The sequence below is a fragment of the Ochotona princeps genome, chromosome 4 (assembly GCF_030435755.1).
Source record: "Ochotona princeps isolate mOchPri1 chromosome 4, mOchPri1.hap1, whole genome shotgun sequence".
NCBI lineage: Eukaryota > Metazoa > Chordata > Mammalia > Lagomorpha > Ochotonidae > Ochotona > Ochotona princeps.
Genome location: NC_080835.1, coordinates 49,814,861 through 49,829,934, shown reverse-complemented (window position 1 = coordinate 49,829,934; position 15,074 = coordinate 49,814,861). Strand labels below are relative to the sequence as shown.

General features: G+C 45.6%; 1 protein-coding gene across 1 annotated transcript in view; it reads left to right on the top strand.

Annotated features, from left to right (window-relative positions):
• Positions 1-9,866: 9,866 nt before the first annotated feature.
• The window catches only part of DNHD1 (dynein heavy chain domain 1), a 79,388-nt gene continuing 74,180 nt past the window's right edge, over positions 9,867-15,074 (top strand). The window contains exons 1-4 of the mRNA XM_058662288.1: positions 9,867-9,891; positions 9,942-10,077; positions 10,218-10,329; positions 10,968-11,839. Coding sequence (XP_058518271.1) covers positions 9,867-9,891; positions 9,942-10,077; positions 10,218-10,329; positions 10,968-11,839 — 1,145 coding nt within the window. The remainder of the gene's footprint in view (positions 9,892-9,941; positions 10,078-10,217; positions 10,330-10,967; positions 11,840-15,074) is intronic.

Below are 15,074 nucleotides of genomic sequence, written 5' to 3'. Positions count from 1 at the left end.
CTCTTCCGGGTCTCCCACGCAAGTGCAGGGTCCCAAAGCCTTGGGCCGTCCTCAACTGCTTTCCCAGGCCACAGGCAGGGAGCTGGATGGGAAGTGGAGCTGCTGGGACTAGAACCGGCGCCCATATGGGATCCCGGGGCTTTCAAGGCGAGGACTTTAGCCGCTAGGCCACGCCGCTGGGCCCCATCCTAGTTAATCTTTACAACAATGCTGCAAGTGGTCTTATCCCCACTTAACAGATGTGGAAAGCAAGAATCCAGAAGCCCTTATACACATTTACCAATGGAGAAAAGAGTGTCAAGAAAGTTAAAACTTGCTGGCCAAGAACTTGAGTTGCTTTATGTTTATCCAATAAAATTCTCTCCTTGAGAAGGATAAATGAGTTACAGCATGTGAATTTCTCACCCAGAGCCACATGAATGAATGGGTCCCTAAAATACAATGCTACAGATGGACAAATCCTCCCCACTAACATTTGTAATAAATTCTCATAAATTATCTGTTCCTCTTTGCCTGCAACATAGTAATTGCTGGTACAGGGCCAAGAACATAGATTTCTCTGCCTAAAACCTTCTGGACCGTTTGCTCGTTTGTCCCCACCCTGCTTCTAGGCATAGAAAAACAAATGTTCCTCAAGCTGATCCACCAGTTTCTTATGTTTTTAATCCTGTCTTGGTTCTTTAGAACTTCCCACTCCTTTGAAGCTACTCATTCATAGAACCCTCTGATAACTTGTCCTACCATTCTTACTAACAACTCTCCTCTTGTTATTTTCCGCTAAATATCTCGTGCTTGATCTTCCTATCCACCCCTTTAGTTCCTCAGTTCCATTGATTGTTTTGGTTTTAGACCCAATTTCCAGTAGTTTCCACCCTGCCTTAACCACCTGGTCGTTTATATTCTGGGCTGTTGTCATCACCCCAAACTCATCTCTATCTCCAAAATGCTATTACCGGTATTTTATCCAGTGGCACTTCATTTCTTGAGCCATTCTCTATTGTTATTGTTTGCTTGTAATGCAGCATTCAGGCCAATACTTCTGCCTTTCCTCTATTAATACCTTTCTGCTTTAGATCCCCAACTAGTTTTGACTGGTGATTTTTGTTGCAATAGGCTGAATTCCCTTGCCTTTCACCTATTTTTTTTTTTTTTTTTGGACTTTGGGATGAAGTGGAACATTGGCCTGTGCCTGCATTTGAAAAGCTAAATACTCCCCAAAGAAACCACTATTGGAAATTATTGCTTTACACTTAAATCCATAGTTGGAAACTTGATATGGAGTCTCAACCTTTGTATTCCCACAAGATTAACACTTAATCTCAAAACAGTTGCATACTTTGGCACGCTCCATCTTAAACATCACTCTCCATTCTTTTTGGTCAGCCTGTATTCTATTGAAACAGTTCTTAATGGTACTCTCCCAGAATCCAGTGGTGGTTTCATACTCAGCTTAATTCACTTCTCGGTAGCATTTAATGCTATTTTCTGTTTCTGCATCTTTGACATTCTTTGGTGTCTGACGTCACTAAAACTTTTACCACTAACTATTGATTTGAGTACAGGTTCTTAGTCTCCTGTGTAGGCTCACCTTCCCCCTAGCCTTTGACTCTTAAGCTTCTCTAGGTAGGTCCTGTTATTTTTCAGTTTGTTGCTGATGACTCCCAAGTCTCCAAGCTACTTGACAGCTCCACTTAGGTATCAAAGGAACCCCAAGCCCGCATGTTTCATTATGAACTCTTCCTGTGTGGTATTCCTCCAGTTGCAGAGACTGAAAACCTAGACACCTCCTTCATTCTCATACCTTCACTCATTTGCCAGCCAAGTTCTGTAAGTTTGCATTTCTAATTATCCTGTGACCTTTAGAATATCTGCTTTTCTTTGTCTTCATTTATTGTTATTGCAATTGTTGCTTTTTTTTTTTTTTTTTTTTTGCAGACAGAAAAATTTGTTTGCGTAGGGACCAGGTGAGCAGGGAAGGGGAATGCACCTCTGGAGAGAAACCCAGGAGGTGGGGTGCCTCCCAAAAGGGGAGCAAGAGACACCCTGTTGCTTTTCCTCATGCTCACTTTTATACACCAAAAGTGTGCTTTCCACACACCAGCCAGAAAACAAACTGATGCTTAAAGTTTTGCAGTAACCTGCCATTCTTGGAGTAAAAGTTCAGATTCTAAATATGACCTCGGCTCTGCAGGATCTAGCCTTTGCCTACCTCTAGCATTGTGCGAATACTTTTTGTTAAATTGACTTGCATCATACTTCATGTGCTCTCTGGGTGCTGTAACCACACTGGCTGCCTTTTCTCTAACCTACCATACTGCTCCTTCTCGTGGCGTTTTTACTTTCTGGTTTGCAATACTTTCCGTTTTAACTGACTTATTCTTAAGGTCTTAAGGTCTTAATTCAAATACTGTTTCCTCAGGGAGCTCCTATAATTTCCAATTTTTTTGTTTGTAAAAGTGTTAACAATGTGTAGTTTTATACCTCATGGGGGCAGACTCGATGTCTGTTGCTTACCATTGTTAATTAAAGTGCCTGGCATATAGTGGATACTCAGCAGATAGTTTTTTGATGTGTGTGCTTTTTTTTTCTTTCAAGATTTATTTTTATTGGAAAGTCAGATTTACAAGAGAAGGAAACAATAAAGAAAAAAAAAAAGATTTACAAGAGGAGAGACTGAGAAAGATCTTGCATCCGCTGGCTCACTCCCCAAGTGACCGCAATGGCCGGTGCTGCGCCGATCCAAAGCCAGGAGCCAGGAACATCTTCCAGGTCTCCCACATGGGTGGGTGCAGAGTCCCAAGGCTTTGGGCCGTTCTTGACTGCTTTCCCAGGCCACAAGCCTGGATGGGAAGTGGGGCCACCAGGATTAGAACCGGTACCCGTATGGGATCCTGACACATGCACGGTGGGGACTAGCCACTAGGCTACCGTGCCAGGCCTGAGCCTACAAATTTAATTTGTCAAAGATTTAGACTGATTTTTGTTTTCATTTAATCTCATGGGGGAGTATCTTACCCTTAGTAGTCACATGAGAGTTATCATCTGAAAGGCCTCACCTGAAGCCAATCATTCTCTGTCATTCAAGTTTTCGATCAATTTCTGTTTTGTTCCACTTGGATCCTTTCCTTTGCTCCATCTCCTGGTCAGCTGCTTCATCAGACTTTCATCAGCTATTACACAGATTGCAGCAGCAGTTCCCTGGAGATTTTATCTTGAGTATGGCCCCCCTTTTGTTCAGTTAGAGTTTGTATGTAACAGAGGCTCGAAATAACTAACTTCTGTTTCTCTTTGAAGTAAAAATCTGGGACAAAGCTGGTGTCTCCAGGGGCCAAGATAGAGCAGGAAGTGCTGGTGAAGGGCTAATCCGCTTCCCTTGAAGGACAAGCACTGAAGTGACACATCAGAGATCTGTGACATATTACAAGGGAGTCTGGGAATGTAATATTTATTCTTACCAGTCATTTGTCCAGCTAAACAGTGGGGTTCGGTTACTAAAGAAGAGGAGAAAGGCAATTGGGAGATACCTACTACTCTATTTTCCACATTGGCCAAAGCAATTGTTCTAAAATTTAAATTTAATCATGACACTCATCTACTCAGAGCCCTCTGTGACTGAGGTTTTTCTCTCAGGTTCTGGATGACATCTTTGACCTCATCTTCAACCTTCTTTCCTTGCCTTTTGATTATTCTCTCGTTCTGGTTATGAAAGATCACTCTATTTATACTGCTTGGACACATTGCTAATTCTCGGCTGTTCTAACTTTCTTGGGTGTGTCCCACATTTATCTGTGTATTCACATAGTCTACAGATATTTCGGGGACTTCCCTTACCAACACTAAGTTAAGCCCTGAAGACAGAGATGCTTGTGAGAGAGAAAATCTTGTCCTCTTGAAACCAAACAATGTGTGAAGGTCAGCAGAGGAAAATAACCACAACTGTTAAGAACGCTAGGAAGAAGCATTCTTGTAGTTCAAACTTGGCCTGCTTATGAAGGATAAAGCAGGGGAAGGAGAGTTGCTCTGAAGAAGTATTTTGAAGCTGAGATGCAAAGGATGAACTGCAATTAACTGGACAAAAAGATAAAGGAAAAACTACTCTTTTTTCCTGTCTCATATGTCACTTTTCACCAAGGCCTGCCCTGATAACCCTATTTAAAATTGCAACCCATGCTCCCTCAGGCTTTTCTGATTCCCCTTATCTTGCTGTTTTTCTTTTTCATAGAATTTACCACCCATTTTATTTGTTGTTGATTTTATATCCCCCTGCTAAAACCCTAGCTCCACAAGTCAATCACTGCTACTGTTTTGTACACTGGTAAGCCAAATGCCAGAAGTAGTGCATGATACAATTCATGCTCAGTAAATTTTTTTTTTTTTTTTTTGATGGTTTTGGAGGCAAAAGACACTGGTCCCAGTTCAAAGGTATGGAGTGTGGCTCTGAGAGAGGAGGCACACGCCTCTCTAATTGGTAACAGAAAGCAGGGGATGTATGGGAGCAGATTTAATTGGTGTTTTGACTCAGCATTTAGAGAATTCTTATTAGGCTTTTTTTTTTTTTTTTTATTAGGCTTTTAAAAGTGGTTTTCAAAGAAAGCTCAGGGGTAAGGGTAGGGAAAGACATCTTGCATCTGACAGCTCACTCCCCCAAATGCCTGCAACAGTCAGGACTAGGCCAGTATCCTAGAACTCCATGTGGGTTTCCATGCGGATGTTAGACGCCTAAGCACTTGAGCCATCCTCTGCTGTCTCCTAGGATACATTAGCAGAAAGCTGAATTGCAAGCAGAGTAGGTGAGACTTGAACTGACACTCTGATGTACTGTCATCCTGACTTGCTGTACCACAATGCCCACCCCAAGAGGTTTTTGGTTTTGTGTTGTTGTTTTCTTTTGTCTTTATTTGAAGGGCAGATTTTTGCAGAGCAAAGGAGCAAGAAAGGTCCAAATGGCCGCAGTGGCCAAAACTGAGCTGATCTGAAGCCAGAAGCTTCTGGCTCTCCCATGTGGGTGTAGTGTCTCAAGGCTTTGGGCCATCCTTTACTGATTTCCCAGGCCATAAGCAGGGAGTTAGGTGGGAAGTGGAACATCTGGGACATGAACTGCATGCATACAGGATTGTGGTGTTTGGAGGTAGAGGATTAGCCAATTGAGCCATCGTACCAGGCCTGGAGACTCTTAACCCTGTCCAGGAAGGGTTGTCCATGTCCTCCTCTCACTGATCCCTATTCTGTCTTACTCATCATAAGCACAATAAACATGCATCAGTTATATCAAGTGTTTGATTTAATGACAATACTGTAGCCTAGCTACGATGACCCATAAATCATCCTCACAACTATAAATTAGATGGTATGTTTTAATTTTCAAGTCATTTCAAGCCAGGATTCAGGAGCCTCCTTCAGATCTCTCATGTGGATGTAGAGTCCCAAGGCTTTGGGCCATCCTCCACTGCCTTCCTGAGGGCATAGCTGGGAGCCGAATGAGAAGCAGAGCAGCTGGGACATGAACCAGCACCCACATGGGATCCCAGTGCTTGCAAGGAGAGGATTTAGCCATTGCACCATAGCGCCAGGCCCAAGGGAAGCAGTTTCGGAGCCCTCTCTACCTCCTTTTAGTTAAGGCTTTATCTGTGGTAGATATCCAGGCCATATGCTATATGTTAGATTTTACAGAGAACGAGAGGGAGAAAGAATGAGAATAAGAGTATTTTTAAAGCTTGTAGAAAAATGGGATTAAACGTTTATTTTAGTAGAAAAAGATTTTTAAATCCATGCATAGTTTTTTTTCATGATATATATTTCCCATGAGCTTTTTGAAGACTCTTGAAATACATAGTGTTTTTTTTGCAAAAACATACATTTTAAATTTGCTTGAAGATTTATTTTTATTTTAAAGGCAGAATTATAGAGACAAAGAGATCTTCCATTCCCTGGTTCACATTCCAAATGGTTGTAATAGCTGGAGCTGGACTGAGCTGAAGCCAGGAACAAGGAACCTTCTCAAGATCTACCACAGGGTGGAAAGGCCCAAGGACTTGAGCTATGCTCTTCTGCTTTTCCAGATCAGTGGAGCAGCTAGAATACAAACCAGTCCCCAAACCTGAGCCAGCACCTCAGGCTGAGGCTTAATGTACAACACCACAGCACTGCTCCCCAAAATACACATATTTTAATCATATTTTCCACGAACTTTGTAGAGGATCCTTGCATTCTATTCAGAGGAAATAGTAAGTAAATAAATAAATTTACATTAGAAGGTAGTAATGTGCTATGAAGAAAAATAATAAGAAAGGTGAGAATAGGGCCCGGTGTGATAACATAGTGGTTAAAGTCCTTGCCTTGCACGCGCTGGGATCCCATATGGGTGCCGGTTCTAATCCCAGTGGCTCCACTTCCCATCCAGCTCCCTGCTTGTAGCCTGGGAAAGCAGTAGAGGATGGCCCAAAGCTTTGGGAGACCTGGAAGAGCTCCTGGCTCCGGATTGGCTCAGCTCCAGCCATTGCAACCGCTTGGGGAGTGAACCATAAGATGGAAGATCTTCCTCTGTGTCTCTCCTCCTCTCTGTATATCTGCCTTCCCAATAAAAAAATAAATAACTCTAAGAAAAAAGAAAGGTAAGAATATTGAGGAAAGTTGCCATTTTCTATTGGATATTTAAGAAAGGACTCACTTGTAAGGGGGAATTTAAGCAGAAATTTGAAATCATGGAGTCTTCTTGTGGACATTTGATAGAAGAGTGTTGGGCCTGGCGTGAGGACCTACTGGTTAAATCCTTGCCTTGCACACACCAGGATCCCATATGAGTGTCAGTTTGTGTCCCAGATGCTCCACTTCCCACCCAAAAGAAGCTTCTGGCTCCTGGCTTTGGATCAGCTTAGCTCTGGCCATTGTGGCCACTTGGGGAGTAAGCCAGCAGACAGAAGATCTTTCTCTGTATCTCCTCTCTGTAAATCTGCCTTTCACTAAAAATAAGTCAATAAATCCTTTTTTTTTTTTTTTTAAGATTTTTATTATTATTGGAAAGCCGGATATACAGAGAGGAGGAGAGACAGAGAGGAAGATCTTCCATCCGATGATTCACTCCCCAAGTGAGCCGCAACGGGCCGGTGAGCCCCGATCCGATGCCGGGAACCAGGAACCTCTTCCAGGTCTCCCACTTGGGTGCAGTGTCCCAATGCATTGGGCCGTCCTCAACTGCTTTCCCAGGCCACAAGCAGGGAGCTGGATGGGAAGTGGAGCTGCCGGGATTAGAACCGGCGCCCATATGGGATCCCGGGGCGTTGAAGGCGAGGACTTTAGCCGCTAGGCCACGCCACCGGGCCCTTTTTTTTTTTTTTTTTTAAAGAAGACGAGTATTTACTTCTCTGTTCACCTGCAGGTATAAGCCACTAGTTGTCCCTGGCATCCTTGATCTTCACAAATTTTATCTGAGCAGAGGACTGCTGAAAATAAATACTGAGTTTCTCTGTAGCTTTCCTTATAGCTTGATGTTGCCATATGATTGAATAATGGATGCAACTGTCATGCTATGTTCTTCATAAAAGGGAAAGATATACCTTCTTTTTCTCTATCTTATTGACATGAGCTTTAGCAGATGTGGTTGTGAATTCTTGGATCTTAAAAACAAGCACTATTTCCTCGGAGAAAGTGTAATAACTAAAAAATAACGAAAAAGCTACCATACAGAGTACTTGTGCTTGGACAGTTATGTAAGAGAAAAAAAATAAGCTGCTTTCATCTTTTTGGTCATTGTCCACGTGTGAGTGTGTATGTGTTTGAGTGATAAGTACAGCCTGGTGCGGTAGGTAGAATTTAAAATTATCTCTGAGATTTCCTGCCCCCTGGTGCACATAGTGCACTCTGAATATGATAGATTTTAGGTTGTATCATTCGGCATAGCTGCCCTTAAGAAAGGGAAATTGAGGGCCCAGCATGGTAGCCTGCTGGCTAAAGTCCTCATCTTGCACACACCAGGATCCCACATGCGTGCTGGTTCTAATCCCGGCAGCCCGGCTTCCCATCCAGCTCCCTGCTTGTGCCTGGGAAAGCAGTAGAGGATGGCCCAAAGCCTTGGGACTCTGCACCCACGTGGGAGACTCAGAAAGAAGTCCTGGCTCCTGGCTTTGGATTGGCTCAGCTCTGGCTGTTCCGGGCACTTGGGGAGTGAACCAGTGGATGAAAGATCTTCCTCTCTGTCTCTGCTCCTCTCTCTATACCTGCCTTTCCAATAAAAATTAAATAAAACTTTAAAAATGAAAGAGAAATTGGCTTAGCCAGACAAGCCCTTTAAAATCAGGGAGTTTTGTTTGGCTGGGTGTAAAAGAGGGTATCAGAAAAATCTGAAGTAGAAGGACTTGAGACACTTGCTGTCTTGAAGATGGAAGGAGCATGTGGTGAGGAAGGAGCCAGCCTGCAGAAGCTGAGTCCCTGTGTGGAATGGCCAGGAAAGAGCAGGAGCTTCATGTCCTGCACCTGTAGAAACCAAGTTCTGCCAACAAAAGGAATGCAAGGAGCAGTGGATTTCTTCCCCAGAGCCTCTGGGTGAGAGCTCAGCCTACTTAGCACGTTGATTTCAGGTTTATGGCACCCTGGGTAAAGCCCACACTGATCTGTGAGCTAACACATTGGTCTTGTTTTTAAGCTGTTTAGCTATGATAACTTAGGGCTACAGAAAAGTGTGTGTTTGTACAGGTTCTCCAAACAACCAACAGGCTGAAAAGTCCCACAATTCACTGCTTGCATACTGGAGAACCCTAATTTGAAGGCCCGAACCCCAGGAGCATTCGTATCTGGGACAGGCGAAGATGAGTATCTCAGCTCAAACAGTAAAATCACCCTTCCTCTGCCTTTCTATTCAGATGCTAGACTGTGCAGAGTGATCTTTACTCAGGCTGTTCCAAATTCTCCTCAGAAATGTTCTCATGGACACACATAGGATCAACGTTTTAGCAGCTATGTATATCTCTTAGCCACGTCAAGTTGATAGAAAATTAGCCATCATAACATCACAACTTGCATATCTCCTAACAGATACACAAGCACAGCTCACAGTAGGTCTGGAGGCTCTTCGGTGAGAGTGTCACTGGCATGATTCAGCAGGAGTGACTACGGACAGAGCCACAAAGCCATCGAACAGCAACTTACAGGCCTTGGCAGGACTTCGGCTTTTACCTGTGGCAATGAGACGAAGCACTGTTAGTGAGTTTTGAGCAGAAGAGTGATAGGAACAACTATACTTGAAAAGGGTCCTTGGATGCTCCCTGAAAGTTACAAAACAGCGTGGAAGCAAGGAAACCAGTCAGGGAGCGCTGGGAAATTTTAGGTAATAGTATCACTTTAGACCAGAGCTATAACACCTCAAGTGGCAAGAAATAGTTGCATCTGGATATAGTTTGCAGATATCATCAACAGAACTTCCTGAAAGGCATGTGTGTGTGTGTAAAAACAGAGAATATGACACAGGTAACACCAAAGTTTTGGTGTGAGCAACTAGAAAAACAGACTTGCCACTTCCTGAAGTAGGGAGGACAGTGAGCGAGGTTTCTTTTTGAGGAGGGAGTTAGCTAGGAGTCTGGTTTTCAAATTTGAAATACTTACAGATATCCAAACGGAAACATTAAGTACACAGTTGGATATTCAAATCTGGGTTTCTGAGGAGAGATAAGCCTGAACGAGTTGTTCGTTTTAATTATTCAGCTAAAATTTGAAAGTCAGTCACACTCCCCCCGCATACCCGCATTCCTCTAACTATATTTTGAGTTTCTTGAGACCACGGGTTTTGTGTTCCTCATACCTCATTTTAGGAGGTGGGATGGTGGGGGGTGGAATATTGGATTTAACTCCGACTCAAGGAATAAGGAAGTACCGGGATGACAGCTGCTCTCCCCGACCCCCGTCAGGATTGCTAGTCCCTGGACCTCACGCACCTCCACGTCCTCCGCCAGTCTCCCCGGGCAGGCAGCCCCCCCAGGTGGGCGCGGGTCCCGCCCCTCCTGGCGGAGATCCCCGGGCTGGCCCCGCCCACACTCGGCCTGGCCCCGCCCCTCTGAAGCTGCAGAGGCTCGGGCCTGTGAGCCTCAGGTAACCGTTCTAACAGCTGGGAGGTGCGAGGGAGACCTGTGCCCAGGATCCGCCTTCTTTTGTGCCCCGGGGCCAGCTCTGGCCCCGGCCTCCAGGGAGGCCCCTCCCCCACGGGTCCGCCTCCTCCCCCCGCTCCTCAGCCGGCTCCTTTGTCCCTTCTTCCCCTCGGCGGCGTCCCCCACCCAGCTTCCCCGCCGAGTTCTTCAGCTGTGCGGCCTCCTGGAATTTCTGTCCAGCAGACCTCCTCAGCCTGTGGGCGAAGACGTCACGGGACTGAGTTTTGCGGCTTCCTCGGTTCCCCCCCACTTCAGGCGGATTGCCTGCCCTCATACTGAGTGAGGTTCACCGGGTTCTCCCGGCCCTGTCGGGATGCCAGTTTGCTTGTTCCATTGACTACAGGGGTGTGTGTGTGTGTGTGTGTGTGTGTGTGTGTGTGTGTGTTTGCTTGTACCATTGACTACAGGTGTGTGTGTGTGTGTGTGTAGGTTTGCTTGTTCCATTGACTACAGAGGTGTGTGTGTGTGTGTGTGTGTGTGTAGGAGCCTGTGAGCCTGTGTTTAACACCCATGTCTGAGTTCCTTCACTTCTCCAGCAGGCACTCCCCCACAATGAAACCTCAGCAGCAGACCAGGCTGTCTTCCCTTCCCTTGCCTCCTGTCCCCCCGGAGCCAGGTGAGGGGAGCTGGGTCCTGGGAGGTGGTCCCTGCCTCAGACCTGGGGCTGCTGCTTCTGCGAGGGGCTCTGGAGAGGACTCTCGCTCGGGCTCAGGGAAAGCCCACTGCTGGTCTGGCTCTGCCCTGCACTTGCAGCCATCTCCCTATCCGTCCCTTCCTCGCTGTTCCCCCCACAAAGCCGTGGACCCTGCCCGGCCCCTGCCCAAAGCCTGAGAGCCCTTCTCCTATTCCTCTCTTGGGCCGGGTTCTGCAGGTGAAGCTCAGCCGGTGAGAGCCTGGAACTGGCAGTTGAATCCTGAACTGTGGGCAAGGTCACTTCGGCAGCAGTTGCAAGCCCAGCTCCTCTTGGTCAAGGAAGAGGAGTGGGTAGGTACGTCTCCTGGCAAAACATCATCTGATGTCATTGAGTCTTGGCAGTCCATATGTGTCCTGCGCAGCAAAGAGCAGCCCAAGGCTCTTCAGAAAAAACAGAGGCAGTTCCTGCAGGCAGTGCCTGAGACAGAGCAGCCCACAGTACTGGAACTCCTGCTGGCTGAGCTCAAAGCTCTGTTCTCAGCCACGCTCCAGGACCGCAGCCCCGCAGCTTGGCGCTACCTGCATGCAGTACTGGGTCTGCTGCCTCCGTACCGTGAGTTATTTGTTGGTCACCTGGATTTACTGCCCTTCCTGGAGCAGCTGTACTGCTGGGCACCCTGGGTCCAGTGCCACCTCCAGCTAGACCTGCTAACTGCCATAGATCAGGCCTTTCCCCCAGACTACTCTTTGTTAGACAGTGCCTCCCATATTGACTGTGGCCCCCAAAAGAAGTTCTATCATAAGCATCCCTGCCCAGTCTGCCCTTTGGTGCAGGCCCGATGGGGTGGGCAGCAAGTGAGGGACAAGTTGGCCACCTGGCTGCGACCACTGACCTTACCTGAACTTCAGCACTGCTTGGGCATCGTTGGTGCTGAGGTGGCCCTAGAAGAGGCCCATTGGATGGATGGTCTCGGTCTCCTGCCCTTGGCACTGGCAACGGACATCCCCATACAGTATGAAAAGGTTGATACCAACAGAGCAGTGGGAGAGCCTGTTGAAGGAAGAGAGATGAGGTGAGTGAGGGACCCGCCTGGGGCTTTGAGCAGAGATCAGGGCCTGTTTGTGGTGCCTCTAGAGTCAGTTCCTTATTGATTGGAGGGCTTACCTGACCACATGCTGAGCTCCTGTGAGGCTGCTGTTTTCTTCCTTTTTGTCTTCAAAATAAACCCAGTGTTTCACTGTGAACCCCACAGAATGCAGAAATGAATGCAGAAATTGAGGAAAATCAAAAATCAGCCATGAAGAAGCCACAGCTCCAGCAAAAAAAACCTTGACATTCCACAATTAGCACACTTCTTTCTCAGATAATGCCAGAAGCCTCTGTAGTTCTGTTTCTCATGCATTCATAATCACTTGAGTCTTGCCTCCCTGCCCACCTTGCAGTGTATCCTACATGCTGGTCCAGGGTGGTGAGCGCCTGTCTGTCTCACACATCTGAGCGAATTTAACTCCAAGGCAGAGTTGAGTAGGCAGTGCTGCTGGGTAACATCTCTTTCCAATCCAATAGTTTTCTTTCTTTTTAAATATTTATTTGAAAAGCAAAGTTACAGCTGTTACTCTCTTTAGGATGTCAGAATGCCTGGAGACCTCCTGTCCTGAGAGTTGTTTAATGTTGGAGTTTCCTTCACCCTGTGGCATGATTTTCTGGATGCTTTGTACCTTGTCTATGGCATATTTGCTGTCTAGGGAAAAGGCTGGTTTTCCCTTTAATCCAACTTAGCTCCCTCAATTTTTGTTCCAAAGTTATGACTGGGTCAAATTTTCCCTGAAAGCTTTGGAGTCCTTCCCGATAGGTTCCTGGAGTGAGCACTAGCCAATGCTTTTCCTTTTGCTTAAGATTTATTTATTTGAAAGTCAAAGAAAGAGAGAGGTCAATCTTGCCTCTACTGGTTTACTTCCCAGATCCCCACAACAATCAGGACTGAGCCATGCCAGGCCAAAGGCAAGAGTCAGGAGCTTCTTCCATGTTTCCCAAGTGAATGGCAAGAGGTCAAAACACTTGACCTATTTTCTACGTCCATTCCCAGGGAATTAGCAGAGTTGGTTTGGAGGTAGAGCATCCAAGACTTGAACCATGTCCTTTTGGAAGGCCAGTGTCACAGGCAGCAGCTTAATATGATACACCAAAACGCTGCTCCTACATTTTCAAAGTTACCTTGTACTCCACATGCAGCTTCCTTTCCTGAGGGAACTTAATTGAAATGATAATGGGCTGATATGTTCTCTGCCCTCTTTGAAAATAGTAGTAAGTCTGGGCTCCACACAGTAGCCTAGTGGCTAAATTCCTCGCCTTGCATGTGCTGGGATCCTATAACGGTACTAGTTCTAGTCCTAGCTGCTCTGCTGCCCTTCCAGCTTGCTGCTTGTGGCCTGGGAAAGCAGTCGAGGACTGCCCAGAGCCTTGGGACCCTGCAATTATGTGGGAGACCCAGAAAGAAGCTCCTGGCTCCTGGCTTCAGATCAGCTCAGCTTCGTCCATTCTGGACACTTGGAGAGTGAGTCGGCAGATGGAAGATCTTCCTCTCTCTTTCTCCTCCTTTCTATATATCTGACTTTCCAATAAAAATAAATGAATCTTTAAAAAAAAAAAGAGTAGTAAATTTGAATATGAATCAGTTCCTGTTAAGTTCTCCAGGACCAGCTAATTCCTCAATTTGTGACTTTGTAAGTAAGGATATATGGATTAATTGATGCAAGGAACACATAATTGCAAATTTTAGTAAATTCTGTAAAACAATACTGCCTGGTGGCCTGGCTATTTCCCTAGTGTGTGTGTGTGTGTGTGTGGGTGGTTAGGAGAAGCCTGTTGGAGGATTTTGGATCAAGATTAGGTTAGCAATCTATCTTTTGATTAGGAGGTGAAATAAGAATTTAAAAGAGAAGGAAACAAGTGATGTTATATGCAATTAAGTGTCTTAAAAGATCATGAGTTAGTAACAAGGAAATGGTTGGTGAGAGCAGATTCATTAGTTTTGTGGAGAGGAAGCCGCTTATAATACATTCAGGAATGAACGCAAGAGACAAAGTAGTGAAAATCACATTTTATTATTCTTTTATGAAGCTTGGCTTGAAAGGGAAAGAGATAGTAAGACAGTAGCTTGAAAGCATTTTGGTGCCTTTTTTGGGCTTCTTTTTTTGGGACTGTCTTAAAGATAGGGAAATGTTTACAGCCCTCGAGGCAGTGCTTCAGAAGTAGGTACTCAATAAATAATTATCTGTAGACTGAACAAATAAACACACTAAGGTAAGGAGATTAAAAATACATCTTAGAGGGAGGTCAGGGGTTTCAGAGACAGAGGAGGAATTAGCTTTGTAGAAAAGAATGCATACCCTTACCACTCAAATTGAGGGTCAGATAATGATGTGGGAAAGCAACTATAATTGAATGAGTCAGGTCATGACTTAGCATGTGAGTTTTCCCAGACAGGCAAGGAAGCAGAGAACAGTATCAAACTAGGAGCTTGATGGGGACAAGCATGTGGCTAGGGACATGAGGAGGATAGTTTCCTGGGAACTTGCACGAAGTCATCAGAACAGATTAAGCCCCTGGCTGCGACTGCACAAGGACTGACAAAGGAGCCAATATTCCTGGTTCTGTGATACTCTGAGTCTACTGTACCATGAGGGACTCTATTGAGGAAATAAACCCATAATGATTGTTACACCTCTTTTTTTTTTTTTTAAAGATTTATTCATTTTATTACAGCCAGATATACACAGAGGAGGAGAGACAGAGAGGAGGATCTTCTGTCCGATGTTCCGCTCCCCAAGTGAGCCGCAACGAGCCGATGCGCGCCGATCCGAAGCCGGGCACCTGGAACCTCTTCCGGATCTCCCACGCGGGTGCAGTGTCCCAATGCATTGGGCTGTCCTCAACTGCTTTCCCAGGCCACAAGCAGGGAGCTGGATGGGAAGTGGAGCTGCCGGGATTAGAACCGGCGCCCATATGGGATCCCGGGGCGTTCAAGGCGAGGACTTTAGCCGCTAGGCCACGCCGCCGGGCCCAGATTGTTACACCTCTTAAGATGCACTGATTCAACATCAAAGCCATAATAAATCCTATTGTTGATATGAACTCTAGGATAGGATTGCACTGTTATCTCAAGGATAACTTATCCTGTGGATCTAAGTTTGGATCAATCAATTATACTTTGGTTAAGTCTAAATTAAATCATTCCTAGGGCATGTGTGCTGTGAGGTCACTCCAAGCAAAAATATTCATCTTCTAGATTCTTATACTTTTCCTGC